The sequence below is a fragment of the Parambassis ranga genome, chromosome 21, assembly GCF_900634625.1.
Source record: "Parambassis ranga chromosome 21, fParRan2.1, whole genome shotgun sequence".
NCBI lineage: Eukaryota > Metazoa > Chordata > Actinopteri > Ambassidae > Parambassis > Parambassis ranga.
This window is the reverse complement of record NC_041041.1, coordinates 12572348-12594568: the sequence shown is the minus strand read 5'-3', so window position 1 is coordinate 12594568 and position 22221 is coordinate 12572348. Positions and strand designations below refer to the sequence as shown.

At 39.9% G+C, this 22221-nt stretch overlaps 1 protein-coding gene across 1 annotated transcript in view; it reads right to left on the bottom strand.

The window, feature by feature from the left end:
- Window positions 1–3429: 3429 nt before the first annotated feature.
- The window catches only part of kcnh7 (potassium voltage-gated channel subfamily H member 7), a 29319-nt gene continuing 10527 nt past the window's right edge, over window positions 3430–22221 (bottom strand). The window contains exons 4-16 of the mRNA XM_028433640.1: window positions 19630–20070; window positions 18066–18277; window positions 14501–14926; window positions 11909–12308; window positions 11493–11692; window positions 11318–11320; window positions 9957–10209; window positions 8074–8279; window positions 7908–7995; window positions 7586–7747; window positions 6160–6316; window positions 3963–4143; window positions 3430–3732 (exon numbers count right to left, since the gene is read on the bottom strand). Coding sequence (XP_028289441.1) covers window positions 3430–3732; window positions 3963–4143; window positions 6160–6316; window positions 7586–7747; window positions 7908–7995; window positions 8074–8279; window positions 9957–10209; window positions 11318–11320; window positions 11493–11692; window positions 11909–12308; window positions 14501–14926; window positions 18066–18277; window positions 19630–20070 — 3032 coding nt within the window. The remainder of the gene's footprint in view (window positions 3733–3962; window positions 4144–6159; window positions 6317–7585; window positions 7748–7907; window positions 7996–8073; window positions 8280–9956; window positions 10210–11317; window positions 11321–11492; window positions 11693–11908; window positions 12309–14500; window positions 14927–18065; window positions 18278–19629; window positions 20071–22221) is intronic.

Here is a 22221-nt window from a genome sequence, read left to right as displayed (position 1 = left end):
TTGGAACAGTAATTTATTGACACTAGAAATAAATAGCACTACATACTGGTCCTCTCACTCCCTGGTTGGTTCATGTGTTCATCGCTCTGTTGTGCACAGCTGTACAAAAAAAAATTAAAAATTAAAGCCAGTGACACATGTGTAACTGTGTTTTCATTTATTGCTCCCACAGTTTCAAAACAAGCATATGCACTAATCTTCTATAGAATTTCCATAAATAATTTAGTCAGTTAAAAAAAAATACATTTTGTTTTTGTTTTTTTACATCTGGCAATGTGATGTTCGTGTCTGCGCTTGTCTAACATTTTATCTGTAATGTACATTGCCCAAAAATAGTATAGGGAAAAAAGTGTGATGTATTAATGTGTGGTTAATCTTACATAAAGACTTAGCATTTGGATTGGTTGTATAGGCACAACACCCCCTCTGGGGCCTGTTTATACACGTTCTAACCGTCCATGTCTCACCCTTCACTTCTCCCCCAACACATCCTACTAATTTTCTACAAGAGTCTAGTATGCTGACATCATTTTATATCGTAATATGCTACTTTGGGCTCAAAAGCAGTGCAAAACAGTAAATATATATTTATATATATATATAGATATAAAAAACACATGCACTGCTTAGTAGAAATGCCTACATCATACTTGCTGGTCAAAGGCCTATAGCTCTGGGTTAACAGCAGGAATGTACCTGCATGTTATTATATTTGCCCAGACAAGCATGTATGGTGTGTTCTATTGGCTTAACATTGTACAGTTGGTGCACATCAGTGACTGCAGTAATAATGCACATTTTTTTTTGAAGAAGAAAACTATAGTATACTTGATACTGTACTTGCAGTGCAATTGTCCATAACCCCTGAGTCACACTTCAGAGAAGACAGGCATACAACTAGGGATAAGAAAATGTTCTCTCTCCTTTGTAATAATGCTGTATTACACTAATAGCTGCAAATAAAAAAAAACTGTTTGTATAGTCTGTTCTTAATGACTCCACACAGGCTTTTGACACTCAACAGGCTCTGACATCTATGGCCAAGGCTGTGCTCTGTGCAAACAGTATATATCAGATGCAGAAAGTACCAGGATGTCCACATGACCCACCATCTTCCACACACAAAACTGAGCCGACAAGAAGGCTTAGGCGAGCACAAAAGAGACCTACAGGCCAATTTTGGATGGTAGGTGTCTGCAGTGCACTCTGGAAATTGTGTTTTGTTGCATCTTTGGGGTAAGAAATGAAGCACTAACTAGTCTGTAAATTTGTTACTACAAATTTTTGACAAATTCCTAACATGTCACAGACACTAGGAGCCATCATGCAGCAAGTTAGTGTCATTGTTGATGGAAAAGGCAGTACAGGTGGGTTTAGTTCTCAAGTGGAGGCTTCTGTTTAGTATTACCCTCAGTCAGTGTTTGGTCAACTTCAGGCACCAAAATTGCTTGGTTTGGAACACATCCTGGTTTGGGCTAAAGAACACCTTTCACCACATTTTAGAAAGCAAATTTCTTTTCTACGTAAAAAGCTTGTTCTCCGTTTTCTCTGTTGTTGGGGTGATGAGGCAGCACCAGCACAGTTTGGCCTGGGTGTTGTGGTTTGATGCTTACAGACTTCTATTTATGTCTATTGGACTACCCTGCAGGTTGAAAAATGACGCAAGAGTACCCTTTTTGGTTCAATGTGATGTCAATGTGATGTGAGTCAGGAGCCACACTGTGCTCTGTGACTGTGGAGTACATTGTGAGGGCAGCTAGAGAACGTTCTAAAGCAAAAAGAGTGAGTCGGCACTCTGGAACACAGGTTCATCAGCGACCACATGGCCTGTCCTGTCCCAGCAGAGGAAATTTACAGTATTTGTTTCCACGGCCATGTCAGTGCCTCAGTGTCAGGAAGAACGGCTGTGTCATCGTTTTCCCATTAAGTCACCCCCTCATACTTCAGGTACAGCAGGCTGTGCAGGGAGCTACTTTTGGCTTACATTCATGTTTTAGAGTCTCAGGCTGCACAGGTCAGCTGCCTGAACAAACACAAGTCGATGCTCACCAGCAGAGAGCTTCATGCAGCATTTACACTCTTTAGTCAAATCTTCCATGTCTTCCTGCCTATTCCTCTGGAGTTTAGCGAGACGAGTGATCAATTGTGTCAGCAGTGAGTAATACAGTAGTTGGTCTCTGTCGACGCTCTGTTTCTGGAGAGATAACCTCTCAATCCTCAGACTACAGGCATGGAAGGGTGGGAAAAGGCTCGACAAGATTTGTTGGCAAATCCTTATGTGAAGACATTTCAGGACAGTTGAATCTTCTTGGCAGTGTGTTTGTGTGGGCCCTCCAGATCTCAGTTGTATATTGAGGATGGGCTTCCGCAGGAGCACAGGTAGCGGAAGTGTTACCATGTCCCCCAGGTGACCTACTTTTGTTTATTTTCTTGCCAACACTCTGTACTTATAAGAGACCGCCTATGTGGCGGTGCCACTGCTATCATCTTCTCCTTCTGCCACAACAGAGAGGATGGGTCCATGTTTCCTGTGAGTCCCTGTCCGTTTGGTTTCTCCCTGGATACTTGCCGACCACTCTCAGCACCCACAGATCCTTTAAGTGGGGGGTATTGAGGAGCAGCTGGCTGGAGTCATACTGAAGGGCACTGCACCTCCTGGATCCTACATCTGCTGCACAGACTGAGGACTTGTGGTGGCCGCGACCTGGTAGTGGGGGAGCCAGTCTTTGCCTGGCCTTGTAGCTGACATCAGAATAAAAACTACTGGTAGTGTTGCAGCAATAGCAGAGTGTTAGCCAGTGGGACCTGTCTAGTGAGAGGCAGGTTGGTGAACGGTGGGACACATCTTTCTGTCTGCTTTTTTTCTGGGTTTGTGCAGAAAAATGTGTTAGCCTGGTACATTGATGATTGTGTCTGAGAGCAGATTGTGGGTCATGCCATGTTCATTCTGGCTGGTCCTTGCCTGGTGGCCAATTCTTGTTTGACCAACTGTGTGCAGAGAGAGATGCAGAGCCTGCTAGAGAACAAAGCCTTGGAGAAAGTTGGTTCTATGTTGCTATTTCTATCACAACCAAGTGGAGCCCTTTAACAGCACCCCTGAAGAAAAAGGAGACTTTAGTTACTTAGTGCTGTCCTCCACTGGGTTGAATAGGTTCATCCTGATTTTTATCAGCATCTGTGTGTAAATATGTATAGTAAAAATGAACGTTAATTGTTATGTAACTCTGTGCAGGTAATGGTGCCTTACTGTATTTCCCTGCCTGCAAAAAACAGTGTTTTATCAACATGCACAATGAAAGAACATCTTATTTCTATTACCAAGCCACTGCAAATTAAAATGTCTGTGCCAGCATGCTGATTACAAAAAACTGCTACTTAGTAATTACAGCATTACAACCCCGATATTAGAATACTGTGCCGCTGAAAGGTTTATGGCCTTGGAAAGTGTGGATCTGAGACAGGTCTGTGGACTCCTGTGTTAAGGTTGGAGTCAGAAACTGATGGGGAGGAAGAGGTGGAGGAAGAGGAGATGGCAGAAGAGGTTTCATTTGGAAGAAGGATCAGTGCTGTCTGTTGATGCCCTGTGATCTGTTGTTGTTGTTGCTGTGGCTCTGTGTGTCTCTGTTCAAGAAACGCTGTAAGGCTGTCCTCCATAGGTGCATTGACACTGGCCAAGGTGGACAGAGAGTCTTTGGAATCTTGAATGGTGCTCTCCAGTTTATGGTTGGGGCCCTGAGAAGAAGAGTTACACAATTAGAGTGTTTATTTGTACAGAATCTGTATCCTTTTTAAATCAGTTTTCTTTTTTCAGAAATCTCTGAAAACTTCTGAGAAAAAGTGTCTCAAACAAACAATACCAGAATTTACTAAGGGGGTTCCAGATTTTTTGGTTGGACTGTTGTCAAATTATATTTAGCAAACCCTCCAAACAAAAAGCAAAAATAAAATGATGCCATCCTTACTTGAGTTCCTGTATGGCTGAAAAAATGGCTTGCAGTCAGAGCAGCTGGCTGAACCTTCACAGCAGGCTTGTGATAGTCTGGACTGGCAGTCACAGTGCTGTAGGCAGGAGGTCCCAGAGTCGGCTGTCTCTGCAGCAGCTGCAGAATGGTCTGAATATCTGACATCAGCTGAGACTCCAGCCTCAGAAAGAACAAGAAGAGATGAATGCTTAATTTCTGACAAACTCCTGGCTCCTGGCAGAGCGTGATAATAACTGAAAGCGCACTCAGTTGTTCTTCACTGAGCACTAGATGGAGCTTCGGCTCCTCCTCAGTGGTGTGGCAGGTGTGGAGACACGCTGTGCCAGAGTAGTAGATGGAAGACGCTGCTCTTTGCCAGGAGTGCTAATGAGCTTTGTGTGGGAGGTGTGAGTTCAGCATTTATTGTGGAAATGACGGTATCATACATGCTTCGTCAATCTAATTATGACTAGATATCATCCAAGCTCTATATTTAGGGCATTAGGCAAAATACAGCAGTGCTGAATAACCATTTAATTACCCATACACCATTTATTACACCAGGACATCATCAATCTTTTATGCTTTTGGTTCACTTGGTTATGATAAGGGATAAAGTATCCATCATTTTTTTTCATTTTTTTTGGCTGAATCTGTTGAAGAGAATGCTACACTAACATCTTTGCGTGTCATATGCTTTCACAATGAACACACAAATTGACAGAGAAGCACTGCTCATCCTGCGGCCAGCCAGCATCAGGGAAAAAACAAGGTCAGGTAGAGTGCAGTGGATAAAATGTCTTATTTGTGCTTAATAAAATGAGCTAGTCCAGTATTCCAGGCACTCTGATGCCATCTCTTGTTGTCCGTGATAACTCTAGCTAAAAATACCACCCGCTGTTCATTTGTGTGTCTGTTTCAGGTGGCTGCTGGCTGCAGGTGTGTTGCTGAAACTGTGGCCAGTGTGTGTATGTGTGTGTGTCTCACCATTACAAGAAATAACAGGAATACAACGTGTGAATTTTGAAATGGTGGTAAAATCATATATTTGTGAGGTTTTCTGAGGACTACTTTCTAAAGACTTTTTGTAAAAATGTCTTCTCTCTGCGGTGGTATATCCTGCTTCCATTAGATCCAGCCTCCCACTCTGAGTCCGACAACAGCTTCTGCCAGCTACTTGCCTTCCTCCACCTACTCATGCACATTCTGTGTAGCTTACTTTTAGCACCGTGGGAGGTGACAACTTTAAAAAACAAAGCACTCCATTATCATTAAGTGAAAGTAATTATAACAATTAAGTAAAAAAGCAATGATGGGTAAAGAAAAAATAATCACAATTTTAACATTGCTTCCATCAAATGAGATATCTTGAATATTTACAATGTTTAAATAGATTTTGTAATGTCTTGTGTATAACTCATCAGTCACCATCACCCTTGTGTTTAGAACACACAAGGAAAAATAAACAAATATACTGGGGTTTAGAAATGTGCTGTAATGTCAGATGTCAGATCTCAGTTGTATGATTAAAATGTATGAAATATTAGGTATTCTAACCAAACACGTTTCAAGGGGTTATACATTTAGTCAAGACTTATAAATGTTTCAGTGGCTGGGCCACTAGGTCTACCTAAAATGTTAAAAATGTCCCCTACTTTTGACTGATCAAATAAATTCAGATGCCATTAAATGCATCATATATAACTTATTACTCTTATTACTAACAAAAGCTGTTTATTGATTGATTGCTTCCTTATATAATGAGGTATGTTATAGTGACAGGTTTATTGCTTTTATAAAAATATAAAAATGTTTTATCACACTATATAAAATACTTTATGTCTACTTTAAATTTCACTAATATTTGTGGTGCCTTTAATAGCATGTACATTTATTTGATGAGGTTGTTGAGGTGGGGGAAGGGTAATATTTTCACAAGATAAAAACACACAATATGGGTGCATATTTCCAGTCAGGTACCCACAACAGCTGTGCCACCTAGTTCAAGTAAATGTAGAAATACAACCATGTATAAAATGTTGTACTCTTCCCTGACAATCTGAACATTAGGTTATGTGAAAAAACAGAAAAACAAGCACTCAGTGACACCAGCAAAGGTCACAAATGGGAGTAATTTACAGTTTATGACAGTAAAATGAAGATCAATCATCTTTATGCTGACTCTAAAAATACTTACCTGTTTAAGTGCTCTTGAAGCTGACCTAAGCGTTGTTCCACCTCTCCATACGTGATTTCACTGGCTGAATTATCATCCTCTCTGAGGTCCTGGAACTGTGCTGACTCATCCGGGTATTCTGCAGGCTTCTTACAGGCCCATTTATCACAGCACAGATCTGGAGGACCAAACCAACACGCACGCTTTACATCCGCACATGTGGGACACAACAACGTCATCACTAAACAAAAACCTCACTAAAATAGAATGCAATTAATCTCTACAAGAAAGCTGTGTGTAGGTTCTTTCTCGTAATTTATCAAGCCTTTGTACTGGGAGAATTATTATCACAGTGTTTTCCGGTTGCAAACTAACCCTGTGGTTATCTCTGCTTGGCACATGGTAGTACACAGCCTGCTGTCCACTGATATGTGCTGAGCCCCTTGTTGTGAGAGAGATGTTCTGATTAAACTATCTCATGGGTCTGCACAGGTGGCTTTGTAAGAACACGATGAGTCGTGTAGATTAACTATAGATTCGTACATAGCAGCTAATTTCCCTTCTCCACGCACCTAAATGTTCATTGTGGACGAATGTGCTATGTTGTGTGCAAAAACTGTGATTTCCACATTAGGTGTTATTATGGTGTGTGTTAGATCTTTGAGTCACACTCCAAATCTAGAATTAGCTGTGTTGGATCACCTTGGAGGCTACAGATCAACCACTATAGTAAAAGATTATATGACGATTATGTATGATCATAAATGCATGACATTAAAGCTTGGACATGTGCCTGCAGCTGCATCTCTGTGTAGAAAAATCAGTTGATTGGCTAGAGCTGAAATCTACCAATTTAGGCACAAATCATTGTTTCCCATCACCAGCAAGGCAATAAAATCTTTGTGAAGCTAATAACTTGTGTACAATAACTGGATGGTATTGCATTAAGCTATCCTGCTGTGATTCAACCCAGTCTCTCACTAATTTCTAATGAGCTCTGCACTGTGGTCTGAAGACTAATATCAGCACTAAGTAGTAACATTTATTTCAGTGGGAGCACCACACAATACTTGGTAAAGTTGATTGCGGCTGTTGATTATTAGTTAATTTGTGCTCAAGGATCTTAACCCACCTTCTAATAAGAGTTGCTATTGCAACACCAAGGACTCTTACGGTCTTCCCACCACTCCATGTTTTTAAAGCATGTCCACACCAGTAAAACAACATAGTGGTTTAATTTTTAAGGTGACCAAAGTGACCACTGTTTTTTTAACTACTTTAGGTGATAGGTAGGAAGGTACTTTATTGATCCCTGAGGGGAAATTCAGGTAGGTGATTTGTCTCAAATTCTCCTATATCAACCTTATTGTGTCCTTACGCCACTCACTAACAACCCAATCACTTTGTAAAACCTCCAAAAAGTTACAATTAAAAGATCTATGATTACCTTCAAAAGATGGTCTTCTGTCCAAGCTATCTCTGACAATAAGATCTGAGTCCAGGGCTGGGACGTTGAGTGAGGAGGGTCCCAGGACTACTGAAGATCTCTTTAGGCACGAGTTGGACTCCCTCTCCCTTTGAATGTCTTTAACCACTTCCTTGTTTTCCCCTATGGAGCAGCAATCCACAGGAGTCAGTGGAATAATAAGACTTACACTCTATTCCACAGAGAATAGATGCTCTCAGTAAACAACACTCAGTGAACAAAAACAAAGAAAAGATCTGCAACACACAGCATGCTGAACAAGGCTGTGCAGCTTTCTACTGACCTTTGGAAAGATCTGGTGTGAAAGAGATTCTTCTTTTGATGCTTCTATTGCCCTCACCATCAGAGTCACATCCTTGTTCACTAGGGGGCTAATCAATTAAAGGCAGTCAATTAATGTAAAGTGCTTAAATGTTGTCTGATTGAAACATTTAAAAAAAAAATTCTACCTTAGTGGACTCGTCTCTGAGGTTGAATGTGAGTTCCAAGTTGTCAAAGAAACAGTCAGCAAACTCTGGGTACATGTCTAACACTTCCAGCAGGTCCTCTCTCTGAATGGTGCTCAAGTCACAGTAACTCAAAGCTCGCACATCAGCATTCGACTTTCCCGGCTTGGTAAAGAGATGGATCATTTCACCAAATATATCATTTTTTCCTGTAAGACATATAGACACAAAATGCATCCTCCGTACAGGTTAATTAGCAAAAATACCAACTGTAATGTGTCTTATAAAAAAAGAATTTGCTGTGACTTATTTAACCATTCTTAAGCCGTCACTAAGGGGCAGCGCACTTGTTTTTTTCTGCATAATGAAAATCAAACAGTCTTTCTACTCTCTGTAGATGTTCTCCCAAGGCCCGTGCCTCAATTGTCTTTGTGCCTTTGATGCATTATTTATGCTGAGGAATAACTACTAACTCAAAGCAGCTTTGATGTGAGGGTGGAAAAGAAGGTTCTGATTGTGACTGACACACATTACTTGTTGTGCATTTCAATGGAAATATGTCGCAGAATGTAATGAAGCCAGCTCTACAGCAAACTACCAGAAAGTCATAAAATCTACCTCAGGCTCCAAACTGGGCAATAAAAAGTGCCTCTTTTGCAGAACTATGGGTTCATTTTGCAAAGGACTGGAGGTCTGCTTTAAAGGCCATCATGAAAAATCCCTTTGTTGGTGTGGGGGTTCACTAAATGCCAACACTATACGCAGGGGTTCAGGAGAAAGAGATATGATACGCTGGCTGCCTGTGTGCCTTTCACAGCATGCACCGGACACCTTTCTACCACAGAGGAAAGCCTCACACAGAGCGGTGTAGCTATCCCCTACATGCAGCTCCCACTACCAGGGTTTAGATAGTCATTAGTGTAAGAGACTAATTCCTCACCTGCGGAACAATACGACCAGCCTTGTTGGAGCCATTACACAAGAAAAATGCTTCAACACAAAGGCCTGACAACTCCCATGTTAGAGGCCGGGCCATTTGGTTTGCGATAACAGACTGAGCTACAAGACTCCACAAGCAAAGTGGAACAAAGTGGTGCTGATGCAGCATTATGTTTATATCCAAAACAAATGGGAGGAGCTATGAGATGAGTACCTTTTCCTGCGTGTTTGTTAATCATGCATTTTCTGTGATGCAGCAACTTTTGCTAAGCTTAAACCTCATTCTGTCAGGTGCAGCTTTGGAGAGCATTTATCTCATGAATAATGGCAAATTCAATCCAGGCTCGGCCTGTAGCACCTGGAAGCAGTTCACCCATGAAGAAGAAGAAGATGAATACTCATTATTTTAATAAGATTATATTGTTAAAGAAATATACAATTGTAGATCTGACAGTTGTGTCTGCCACAGCTTTTTTTTTTTTTTAATAATCTCTTATAGTTTTAACTCATTTTCCCACTGCTGTCAGAAAAGTGGCAGCTATTTCACTGTGTTCTGTGAAATTGCCAAACAACCTTTCATGGTGCCACTTAATAGAAATGTCAGAGTCGCAGACCTGTCAGACAAACACACCAACACCCTCACAGAAAATGGAAAGTGGAAACCCATATAAAGGCACATTCTGTGTTTTCTAACATGGAATCGGGTCAGTGTAATATATATTATATTTTCTAAGGTAAACAAACCTTAATATATTGACAAAATTGCCCTTAACCAAGCTAACATGCAATCAGCTGATAGACCTTCTAAATAATATGGAGGTTTACACTTACATCAAAGTCTTAATCAATTTACCATCTGCCACCCAGAAACGATACATCAGATTAACTGGGCATTTAACCCAGGATAAATAAGTGCAGTAACACAAACAACAAAGAATAATATTTACCCAGGATTGCCACCACAATGTCATCTTTTAAGATCTCAATAGAACCGCGGGACAGGAAGTAGAGAGAAGTGATCACATCACCACTGTGGACCAGAGTGTCTCCAGGAGGTGCATGAGTGCTTTGAAAACGCATGGCCAAGGCTCTCAAGCAGCCTTTGGTGGCTCCTTGGAAAGCTTTGCAGTTTTGCAGCAGATTGTTGTTGAGGTGAAGGCAGATATCTGCCTGCAGGCACTCAGGAAAACCTTTTAACACCTGTGATGCAGAGAGAGTCTTTCAGTTAAATGTTTGACCTTCTCAAAGAGATGTTTTTAATAATTATTATGCTATCCTGTGGATACTGGGGTATTAAAACTGATGCACTGTTTTGCTGATGCAAAATTATAACTACACTTGACAAGAGCAGGGATCTGGACATCAAAACACACATGCTGTGTATATCATAAAAGAGGAAAAGAGATCACATGTAAGACTGCTGACAAAACACATTTCTTAGCTAATGACTGACATGATTATAAACTATACTGAGAACTGGTTTTCTCAAAGGATTAAGATGATAATTTTAGGTTTTATTGTCATTTAAACCTATAATAATCTGTAAGGTTTAAGATGTAATATTTTAGACATAATTATTGGTTAGAATCCTACTTAAACTAATTTGTGGCATTGACCACTACGACTCCTATATACAGAGATTAGCTGAATCTCAGATGACAGGATTTGATCTACTCAACAGGGATTTATTCAAATTAGTCAACATACTGTGAAGTTATTTCAAGCATAACTTGACTTACAGTTATTTGCAATGTAGGACATACTGAGATATCATTTTTGATTCAAACTATTGTCTTTTGTAGTAAAACAAATAAGAATTCCTAATGAATTTAACAAAACACACACATTCACAAGCAGTCACACTACTACTACTGGACTGCACTGTGGTGTATTTGAAAATGTCGGCCACCAGGATTTATGTAACCAGCCTTGAGCTAAACACACAGCACACAGTATGCTCAGATTTGACTTTGTGCTTTGCTTTTTTTTTAAACTGATGACACATTTAAATTCAGTGAGGAGAAAGTTTAGATAATTGCAACTAAAGCCACAACATTTATGTGCTAGATTTGTTTCATGCAGATCAATGTTATCTCATAAGGTAAAATCTTAAGACACTGACTGCAGTATTATTTATACATGTTTTTGACCACCATTTATTACCATAAATTCTTACTCTAGAGAAAATGTATATATAAACATTATATATAGAAGTTGTATTCAAATTCACACAAATCAAATTTCTTCTTCATTCCGCTGCACTTATACCATCTCAAATGTACACAGATTAATAAATAAAAATATGTACCTCCTGCTCTTTCCAATGAAGAGATGTTAGTCCAGATGAAAAGCAGATAAGAGGAAGAAAGCTCTTTTTAGAATCGTGCATGTACAGAATTCCTTTGATCATTCAGTGCATTGTGTTGGTTAGTCTTTCCAGTTATACTGGTATTTATGTGGGTGTGTTGATTTCTGTTATTTACCGTGTTCATATCAATGCCGTTAGTGTAGGTCCATGAGTGCTGGAAGTACTCCTCCAGCCTTTGCCTCAGCGGGTTGGGAATCTGGTGAAAGCGGATGAACTCTTTGACCCGCAACATTTGAGCATGATAGCGGGCCGTACCCGAGTACAACCTCTGGATGATGGCAGAGACGTTCCCAAAGATGCTGGCATACATGAGGGCTGAAATACAGATAGTGATTAAAAAAGATGAGTTATATGCTACCGATGGCTTTCATGTTTATTGCAGCAACCCCCATTATTGACTTTAATGAATGTAGGAAAATGCTGCTCTATGCACAATCAGTTGTATAGGATCTAAAATAAACTGTTTTGCATCACTTAAAAAAAACAGTTGCTAATTAAAATCCACATGTAAATAGACCATAATATACTCACAGCCAATTAACATGACACATATGGAGAAGATCTTCTCTGAGTTGGTGTTTGGAGAAACATTTCCAAAGCCTACACTGGTCAGACTGCTGAAGGTGAAGTAAAGTGCTGTGACATATTTGTCCTTGATTGAGGGACCAGAGCTAGGATCGCTGTAGTTGTATCTCTTCCCTATGGACACGCCCAGGTTATCTAACCAGCCGATCTTGTGATCCAAGTAGGGCTTCTCCATGTTGCCAATGGCGTACCATATACAGGCTAACCAGTGAGCAATTAGGGCAAAGATACACATAAGCAACATGAGAACTGCAGCTCCATATTCAGAGTAGCGGTCCAGCTTCCTGGCTACACGAACCAATCGCAGAAGCCTAGCCGTCTTCAACAGGCCGATCAGAGTGGTAGTCTAAACAAAATGCACAGTATTAGTCAGTAGCAGTTTGAATGTCAACACAATTGTAACGCTCAACAGTGACAGAAGACTGAAAAGTGTTAGACATATCCTCAAAAACGTTTTATTTGCTACCACAATTGCAGCAATTTGCTCTGATGCTTTCTTTTTATTACCAACAAATCTAAAGCTGTGATAAATCAAGAGAGTCACTTCACAGACTGAGGAAATGAGCCTGTGACCCCCCACAGTTCTTTACTGAAAAGCACATTAACACAGAAGTGAAGACACGGCAGCCTACAGATAAATCCTCATTTATTCAACCCTGAACTGCGGGTAACACTCACCTGATAGGTCCCTGGGAGGTGTGTAAGTGCTTTTCTGTCATCAAGAAATGTTTTAACAACTCCAACTGCCCCTCTCTTTAGCATGGTCATTTATTGGCCTGGCAATTACCATGACCTTTGAAAGAGAAGTTAATGTCCACACATGAAAGAGATTCTCCTTCCTAATAAGTTTGTCATTACTGCAGTCAATTCAGGGGGGTAAACTACCATCTCCACAACAGTTTCTAACAGGGTTTAAGACTGAAAAAGGACAATTACTGGTAGGCTGGATAATTACGAAATCTGACTCAGTTTCTTGTGTGTTGACACTGATATAACAATGGCTGCTTGAAATACTTAAACAAAACTGCTGTCTCAAAAATGTAAAAACTAAATCAATGCATATCTTATTACTTGAAACTGTGTTCAAATTACCCACTTCGCCATATAATAGCTTTCTAGTCTGGTTTTGCTTTTTTTGACTTATGTTCTTTAATTTTAGGGCATAATCTGGTTTAAATTCAATGTGAAAAACATTGGTTTTTTTCTCAGCTGATCATGACGTAAGGAGATTTTACTAATAGACAGAATTCATCTTACTGCAAAGAAAAATGAAAAAGATGCACTTTAATATCCGCAGTAATAAAAGTTCAATTAAAGTACTTGCACAGAGTATTATGTAATATGGCTGCAACCACCTCCTCCCTCTTTTTCAGTTCTTCTAATAGGAACATGGTTTAAGGGTTCAAGTTAGGACAGAGCACTCAACTTCTTACCCACCATATTCCCAGTGAAACCGCTTTTGTATTTTCATTTCTGTAATAATTACTATTCATATAACACTGCATGATGCCAGTTGTTTTCAATCTTTTGGCAGGACTACGTTGTGTTGAAAACAGCAAGACAGTGAAATCTATTTAACATGTATTTCCTGCACTAATCAAAAGGTTTACTTTAGCGCTTGTAGGTTAAAACCGTCTTATTAAGCTGCTAAATTAAATGAGCCATGTGAAAACCATCTGCCACTGTCTCAGTTGCTTTTATTTTTTGAATGAGGATGCAATGAATGTGCGTTCAGTCAGAAAATTATAGACACTAAGTTGGAAAGCTATTTATAGACATTGTGTCAGCACTGTATATGTCAACCTATTTATAGGTCAGGGAGAGAAAAGACTGGCTTTTCCACTTCAGTTCATTTTCCAAGTCAAGGGATCAAATCGTCATAGTGAGGCAAATGAGAAAGTATTTTACTTGCAAATTACCATGTAAATCTGCCAGGACTGTTTTGTTTGTTAGTGTCTTGTGAGGGGAAACAGATGTCCATTTTCCTTTTGATTTGTTGTCATTCACTAAACTGACTCAGCAGCAGTGATGGAAAAGATGATTATGGTTTATAATCAGGAGCTTTTCTGGTGTAATGGAGTGCCTACAAAGCACGATAAAGCCCTGAAGTGGATCCAGAGCCTTAGGGGACATATCCTACCAACAAACAAGCCAGCAGGCCTGGCAGGCAGCCTACCAATGGCCATCTCACATCTGCATGTAAGCTGTGCACACAGCCCTGTTGGCCTGCTCCTCACATAAATGCATCATTGATTGCCATTTGGTAAGCCATTAATCCGTGTAAATGGATTCTAGAATGAGGACCATTCAAAAAAAAAAAATGAAAGAAAGAAAGAAAAACAGAAAAAAAACATGCAATTTAAAGTAATCCTTTCAGAGCCGAGACAGAAAGATTCAGGCTTTAAGTAGTGGCCCAGGGGCATAAGTCTGGGCGTAGAAAGAGATAACACTGCAAAGCATGCCTGGGGAGATGTGGAATAAAGCTCCCTGGGATAACAAAGCTCAGGTAAAGAAATGTATGCATTAAAGATAACATACCTCATCTGATCCCGAGCCAAATATTAGAAGGTCAAAGGGAATTGCTGCCACCATGTCTATAAGGAACCAGCCTTTAAAGTAATGGATTGCTATTTTAGCCGGATGGCTGACCACTTCCTCATTCAGGTTTACATAAGTGGTCCTGAAGTTTATGAGGATGTCAATGATGAACATGATGTCCACTATTAAATCCACTACATTGAGGGGGCTGCAGGAGTATCCACATTCACGCCTTTTCTGGTCCTCTTGGTCATTGAGAAGAAAAGCAGCAGAGTAGGGAGTGAGGATGGCCGTGTAGATGACCAGCAGCAGGATCAGCCAGTCCCACACGGCTTTGAAGGGGCTGTAGTGGAGGATGGTGAACTTGTCAATGCGTGGAGTCTGGAGTTTGTACTCTGGAAGCACATCAGCTCCAAGCGACAAGACCTGTAGGGTGGCAAGAGAGGGTCAGATGCTGATTATGTGCTCCAGTTTGACCATATCACACCCATCATCATGAAGTGCTTTGAACGGTTAGTCATGAAACACATCAAGACGGCCCTCCCTTCCTCTCTGGACCCCTTCCAGTTTGCATATCGGCCCAACCGGTCAACCAGTGATGCTGTTTCCACAGCACTCCACACAGCTCTCACCCACCTGGAAAATAAAGGCTGACTGACTGACTTTGACTTTGACTTTGATATGTCAGTAAATTCATGACTTCATTCTGTAGTGAAATCTCTGTGTTCATCTGACTGATAAACTCTTTCAAATGAGGGGCCCGTTTCATAAAGCAGGTTCCTTGTTCATTTAGTCCTTATCAGGCACATTTCGTGGAGACTGTCTGAATAAATAATAAATCAGCTGAAGATCATGGAGATCAGGTAGCTGAATTACTTTAGTTACACTTATATTGGGAAGAGTTTTGCGGCTGCAACTTAATAATCTTTTTAAAAAATTTTTTTAATATTCCAATGACTTCTTAATTATACCACACAGAGCAGTCAAATCAACACAAATGACATTTGGCATAAATGTAATGTTAGTTATTTAATTATATTTTTAAATTCACTTTTCAGCTGCTTTCACATCTGTGTTTTATCAGCGAGAGCTGCACCTGCATGACAATGATTTCCAGGTTCAATATTGATGACTGCGTTATCAAGAGTAAAATAGGTGGGCCTCCTTTATTCCAGTGTCGTGGTGCACAAGTCAACACACTTGATTGAAGTAACCCAAATCAGCTCTACCGAAGGTGGAAACTCAGGGCAAGTCAACTCAGAGGTTGTTGAACCTCCTTAATAAAACTGGATCTGAAAATTTTCAAACAATGTCTACCTTTTTTTTCTCAACCAAAATGTTTCCTGACTTTGACTTTCCACTTATGAGGCATACTGAAAGCACCATTAGGGCGAATGGACTGAACTTCTGGCTGTTGTAGGATCTCCCCCTTTTGTACGTCAGGGACTCACACCTCCTCTTTTTCTTTTGAATCCAAATTGTAAACACAATTGCACCTTTCCACAGCACAGATGGCCTAGTTTAATGTAGTAACTTGCCTTCCGGGGAGGGTACGTTCCTCTTAAATTGTGACACCCAACATGTCCTCTGCAGTCAAAGCGTGTTACGTTAAGGCAACCATTCAAGTGGATCGTGCTGGCACCATAAATAATGTGACTGCCACTGACTTGACTACATTTGCAAGTATACAATGCATCACACAGATCATAAAGTGGAGAAATTGATTTGACTATTGATTTGTATTCAGTACTTTAGAAAACATATTGGTAAACTAACATTTAATGTCCTCATATAAATAAATGCACTGTGAATTATACAGCATGCCCAGTAAGGACGAGCCGCCCCCCTTGTTTTTTTGGCTTAATAACCTATGGCAGACAAAGAGATAGGTCTGTCTTTATGTCAGAAAACAGTGTGGGAGTGAGGATGAGGGCAGCAGGTCTTTCTCTTCTTCTCAGCACATTTCCCTTATCTGCAACATATGAATTATAGATTTCCCCATGCTAGCAGTCAGGAAGTAGATGCAGTGTTCATGTCTCAGCAGCGGCCCCAAACTCCAAACTAAAGTCAGCAGGGAGGGAGAGCATTTAATCATGATGAGGGTTTGTCTTCATTTATGAATGAGAAAGCTGTGTTGAAAGAAGTTTAAATATAAGGTTTCTGAGCTGCTGCTTGGTTGTTACGAACAGACCCTGGAGCTATGAGCAGCAATGTTTTTCTGTACCATTGTGACCTGCAGACAATTTTCACATTAGCTATTCATTGTTAATTTTTAATAGATCTTTACGAGAACTGTTAAAAGAAAAATGCGTTTTTTTTATCTTGCCTGTTTAGACAAATGTATTTGTCAGTTTAGAATTGAAACTGTGATGACTATTGGCATACAATGTGTGACATGTTGGCACCAGCTGTGTTGCTAGACTTGTTAAAAAAAAAAGGAATTCTTTCACAAAGTAGTCGTTGTTTACCCGGTGACGGAAAGTGTTGGACCTGCTGTCTGAGACTGAACAATTGATGCTTACAACTACTGACACAGCTCACCACTTTTTTCATCATAGTATCCCATCTTTGTCTGCAAGAAGATATCTTGATCTTAGGCCAATTTATCATTTTCATTAAGATAAAAAATACTTTGATATCTACTTTTTCAATTAAAAAAGAAATCATATATGTATATATCATTATGTATTTGGTATCACATGGTGTCACTTAATGAACACCGATGGTTACCTGGTTCAAACAGAGCTTGAACAGAAACCTTTTTAACTTAAAGGCTCCACAGCCACAATCACTTTGATCATTCAGATTTCTATTGACAGCATCTTAAAGTGCAATTACACGTTAGCTATCTCAGTTACCCTAAAATATGCATAGCTTGAAACCAAACTGTTTTGCTGTGAACAGAAGCAACTCCGACACCTCAAATGTGCTCATAAAAAGACCTGCAAACCCAATCTAAATATGTCCCTCTGCTCATTCTCCATCTGAAACAAAGTTTTGTTTTAGCTTTTATCTCTTTAAACTCTCCCTAAAGGCCCACTTTCTTCTGACTGGTCTGTACTTTTATAGTATTCATAGCAGTCTGAATTTTCTTAACTGAGAGGAACTATTTTACTTCATCTTTTAAATTCATGTCATTATACTTGACAAGAAGGATAATAAGGAAGAGTATTCTATTCATTTCCCCATTGTTTATCTGTTACAGACAACTGTACATGGGATCAAATGGGATCTCCACTTGCTTTTTTCACCCATCACCTAAAGCAAATTCACTCACAAAATATGCGCTCTGTGTAACTGTATCACACTATCAAAACTACAAACTTCCTTTGAGGTAACCAAGCCAATAATTTTTGTATATTAGGAACTATTAGTACAGTAATGAGGATATTATCATTTTGTCAGCTTCACACCTACAAATACTGCCAATTGTAAATTACAGCTTTGAAATACAGAACCAAGGATAATTAAGAATGAAACCCTATGTCTTGTGATGGTGAGAGATACCTGGGACACACTCTCATACTAATGCAATATATATACATAAAATAAAACATTGACTCACCTGTGTGACTTTTTCTGTGACATTGTGAGTTCTCTCTTTCACCGTTGGTGCTATGATGGGTTTCTCAGTGGTTGGTGGAGAATGAGTCCTCTTCTCAGTCCCCTCTGAGAAGTTGAGTGCAATCAGAGGGATCTTGTTGATAGTGCTATACTTGTTGATGTTTGAATCAGAGGTAGAGCCAAGCAGGCTGGCCTTCACATGGTTGAAAGGGCCTAGAGGTTCAAATCAAACACACTCACATTAGTACCCTTGGTAACCTCATAATGGTTCATACACACTACAATAAAGATGAAATTATTAAACATATTGTTAAGGCTCATGATGTATGAGTTTACGGAACTGATTTGGTGGTGCATATAAAAGCCTGCCACATACAAAGGCCTGGTATTGAACTCCCTTGTATACACACAAACCTATATAATATAGTGGATGAGCTTACTGAAGTCTAGAGAATTTCCTCAGACATTTGTCTTTAAATTCCTTCTAAACAAATGCAAGATGCAGTTAGAACTCAGCCTCCTAAGAAAAAAAATCTTGAAATATTCTCTTATAATTCAGTGTCTACTTTGGTTTGACAGCACATGCATAGTTGATAGCTGGTGATTCCATTACCACATCTGGTGGGTACCCAGATGTGTGTTCAGGATATTCAGATGACAATATTTATGCCATATAGACCCAAGCAGCTTGTGGAGATAGATACTATAACATTCCTGGCATGTTGGCATCAATGGGCATTCAATATTAGTTTAGAAATTGTAATGTTAAACCTATTGGTACTGAAGAAAAAATTGTATATTTTTAGAGAGGGGCATATTAAGCTTTGACCTACTCTGCTCTTCTGTTTACATCACAGATGCACATGCATCAACACATGCAGAATTTGTTAACAAAAGGGTGGACAGAGGAGCACATCGCTAACAAAAATATTTTTTTTTATCTAAAAAATGTCATCCATGGCAGTTAGAAGTAGAGAGTTTGATCCTCTACTCGTGCTGACGTATGGCTGACTTACAGCAAGCATAAATTTGGACCATTCATATCAGTTTATACAAGCATATTAGTTAATACAAGTACATATGCATGCACATTTATATAACTGCACTATTTTGTTTAGGATTTTATGAGAGGATGCGATGCGCATGTAACTTTACACACTGCTGATATGACAAAATGACTACATTGGTCCAAGTATACAATCATTCCACATAATTAAGTGCAGTATGCCCACTCAACCTCTCCAGCAAAAGTGGATCTGTGAGGAGCATTAATGCTGATTGCGCTGCTTGAAAGTCATGCTTCAGAACAGCACTGAGTAATGAAATCATGGGGGGGTACCACAAGATTACCTCTGACATTGTCTAAAGGCAGCATTTAGTGGACAAAGCAGATAAAGAAGAAACATTTTAGTTCAGTCAAGGTAAAACTAAGTAAAACAAAAAAGTTTGGCATTCATTACTCTGTTGACCATCAGTGATATTGATTAAGATGTGTCTGTGTTGCACTCAGTCATAATGTGTTGAAGATTGGAGCTTCAGGCTGTAGGACACACTGTACCACATACCTTCACTTGTATGCCGATCCCTGAATACACTTTTGGAATTGGAGCTATAGCCCTCAATTTCATGGACGGATGAGGCTCTCCTCATGCTGCTGATGCTGCCTCTGGGGAAGGTGTTTGACAGGGAGGTAGAGGACTGCTGCGGCTCTGTCTGGTACAGCTTCGCCCAGAGGAGTTTAGGGGATGAATGGTCAAGTGGTTCAGGACCGACGCTAGCCTGGGAAGAGTGGTGGCTGGAGACAATGAGGGCATGTGTGTCATTGGCTTCAATGGGGCTGCAAATGCTTTTGGTGGGTGAGGGGAAGCTTTCCAGGGCCACTGAGTCCTCATCCTCTTTGGGTGAGTCCACCATCACAGCATCTGGGTCCTCTTGCGGAAGAGATTGCTTGTTGGTATTCATTAGGCTCAAAGCGGCCTGGCGAAAGCGGAAGAATCTACTCCGCCCTAAAAAATTGAGAGAAAATTAAAGGAAGCCCTGTTAAGTTTTCAGTGTACTGAAACATAAAAAATTCCCAAAAACATCCAATTATATTGTCTTGCCTAATGAACAATTTCTTTACCCAAGATTTCTGAATTGCACAAATATCTGTGACTTTATTTCTCATGAGGAAAAAAAAAAACAAGTGCCTCATCATGCTGATTAGTTTTTGCATTTTGTCTTGTTTTGTTGAGAATCATGCAGTAGCAAATGTTAATGATCTCTTGGGGCAGAGTGAAAGTTTTGACTCATTAACAATAGAAAGAGGGTGAAAGTGAACCCTGCATCGCTCACGAGGCACCCATCCCTCAGCACCCTCCTTACATAACATCACTGCCATCTGTTTCCATCCCTAGCCAAATGTGCTGATGTTACAACTACAGCCACTTACAATAGAGGCATGACACTCAACAAGTTTCCTGGAGAGGAACCTAATGACACTGTGAGCTGAGAGATATGAACCTTCCTGTCTCTTCTCTGTGTCACCTACGCTGAGAATGTTGTTGACCGTTGCTATAATACCTAAACAACATTTAGGTTATGAGAGGTCATAAAGCTGCTCAGAATGAATTAATTTTAGTATTTTATTGTGCTATACAAACCTAATGAATGTTGGGCACCATGGTCCATGTTTTACTTTGCCAGTTTCATTTTAATAGAAAACAACAAAACCATGAAATCTATTTTTAGCCACACTCGCAGCACGGCATGGTGTCTGTTATAATACATCAGCAACTCTTGGAAGGATTAACATAAAATTGTGTTGCCAACCCTTAATGACCCACCTTCCTTTTTTTTATGGCTGACTGTTCCCATTTTTAAACCTTTCCGAACATTTGTGTCCCTTTTTTGTTCTCAGACTTCTGTTCAGATTATTCACAGTTTGGTGTTGTTGTTGGAATTGGATTCCACATCATTGTTATGCATATAGTTCTATAGATGAAGTTGCTGTACTGTAATCACATATTGTATTTATTTCCAATCCTCCTATAGTTCCTTGGCCACACCATCTTCCGACGGAATTTCTTTTATTGAATCTGCCCTGTTTCTCTCTTAAAATTTTACAAGTTCCTGCTGCTGAAACTTTCCTGAAAAAGCTGCTCAGCTGCTAACAGTAATGTTTTGACATCTCTTCTGAGGCGATTTCAACCCAATTTACACCTTAATTCATGGGACTCAGATGACTCACACATAACAGTCATATGAGCCTAAAGACATGTTTGGCTGTAATAATTCTCATGTGACTTAAAAGTGTGAATGGTCCAATGAGGCGTACTAGAGGCACATCTCTAATGAGTAGACTGATTAAATCTCTTGATTTAGTGATTAAATGTCTTCTAGAACCAAATGAAAAAAACTGCCTAATGTGCCCTTGACCTCTAGATGCTCTAATCTTACCTGGATAACAGGCCAACAGTAATAGTGTTTAAAGCAGAAAGTCACCATTCACATTGTAGATGCTTTATTTTTTCATTTTGAGTCTGTCTGGGAAATAGCATAGCTGGCTATGCACACCTGGGTGCTAACATCATCCACAGTCCTTTTAAAACAAAGAAGATCTGTACAAACATCCTCCCAAAATATATTTAGGCTTGTTAGTGGGGTGCTTTGCAAGTCAGTGTCAATGGGCAATTGACAAGTCTACTGAACCCTGTTAGAAAAAACTGGATTGGGGACCTTGGGCTGTAGACAGGCTTCCCAAGAGACAGAGCATAACATTGACAGCAGGGTTAATATCCACAGAATGAGACTGCAATAGCCAATGTCCTGGGGTTAGGAGCTTGAACAACTATAAAACCTCTAGATGTAAGTGTGGGTGCTTCATCTGAAAGGTTACAGCGTGTGTGGATGACAATTCACAGATGATATAGATAAGACTGACTTCAATAAAGTGACAGGTTTTCATATTTACAGTGTATTGTAACTATAATACACCCGTATCCACAAAATTTTTGTCTGAATGCACCATTAGGACATCTACACATTCAGCTGTAGATGAACTGTGAAAAGATGTCTCTGACTGCAGTGTATCTCTCTGCTGACTAATTTGTAACTATTGTCTCCAGGCCTGGGCCTTGAAGATATGCTGAATCTAGCGAACAGTGTGCTCCAGATGG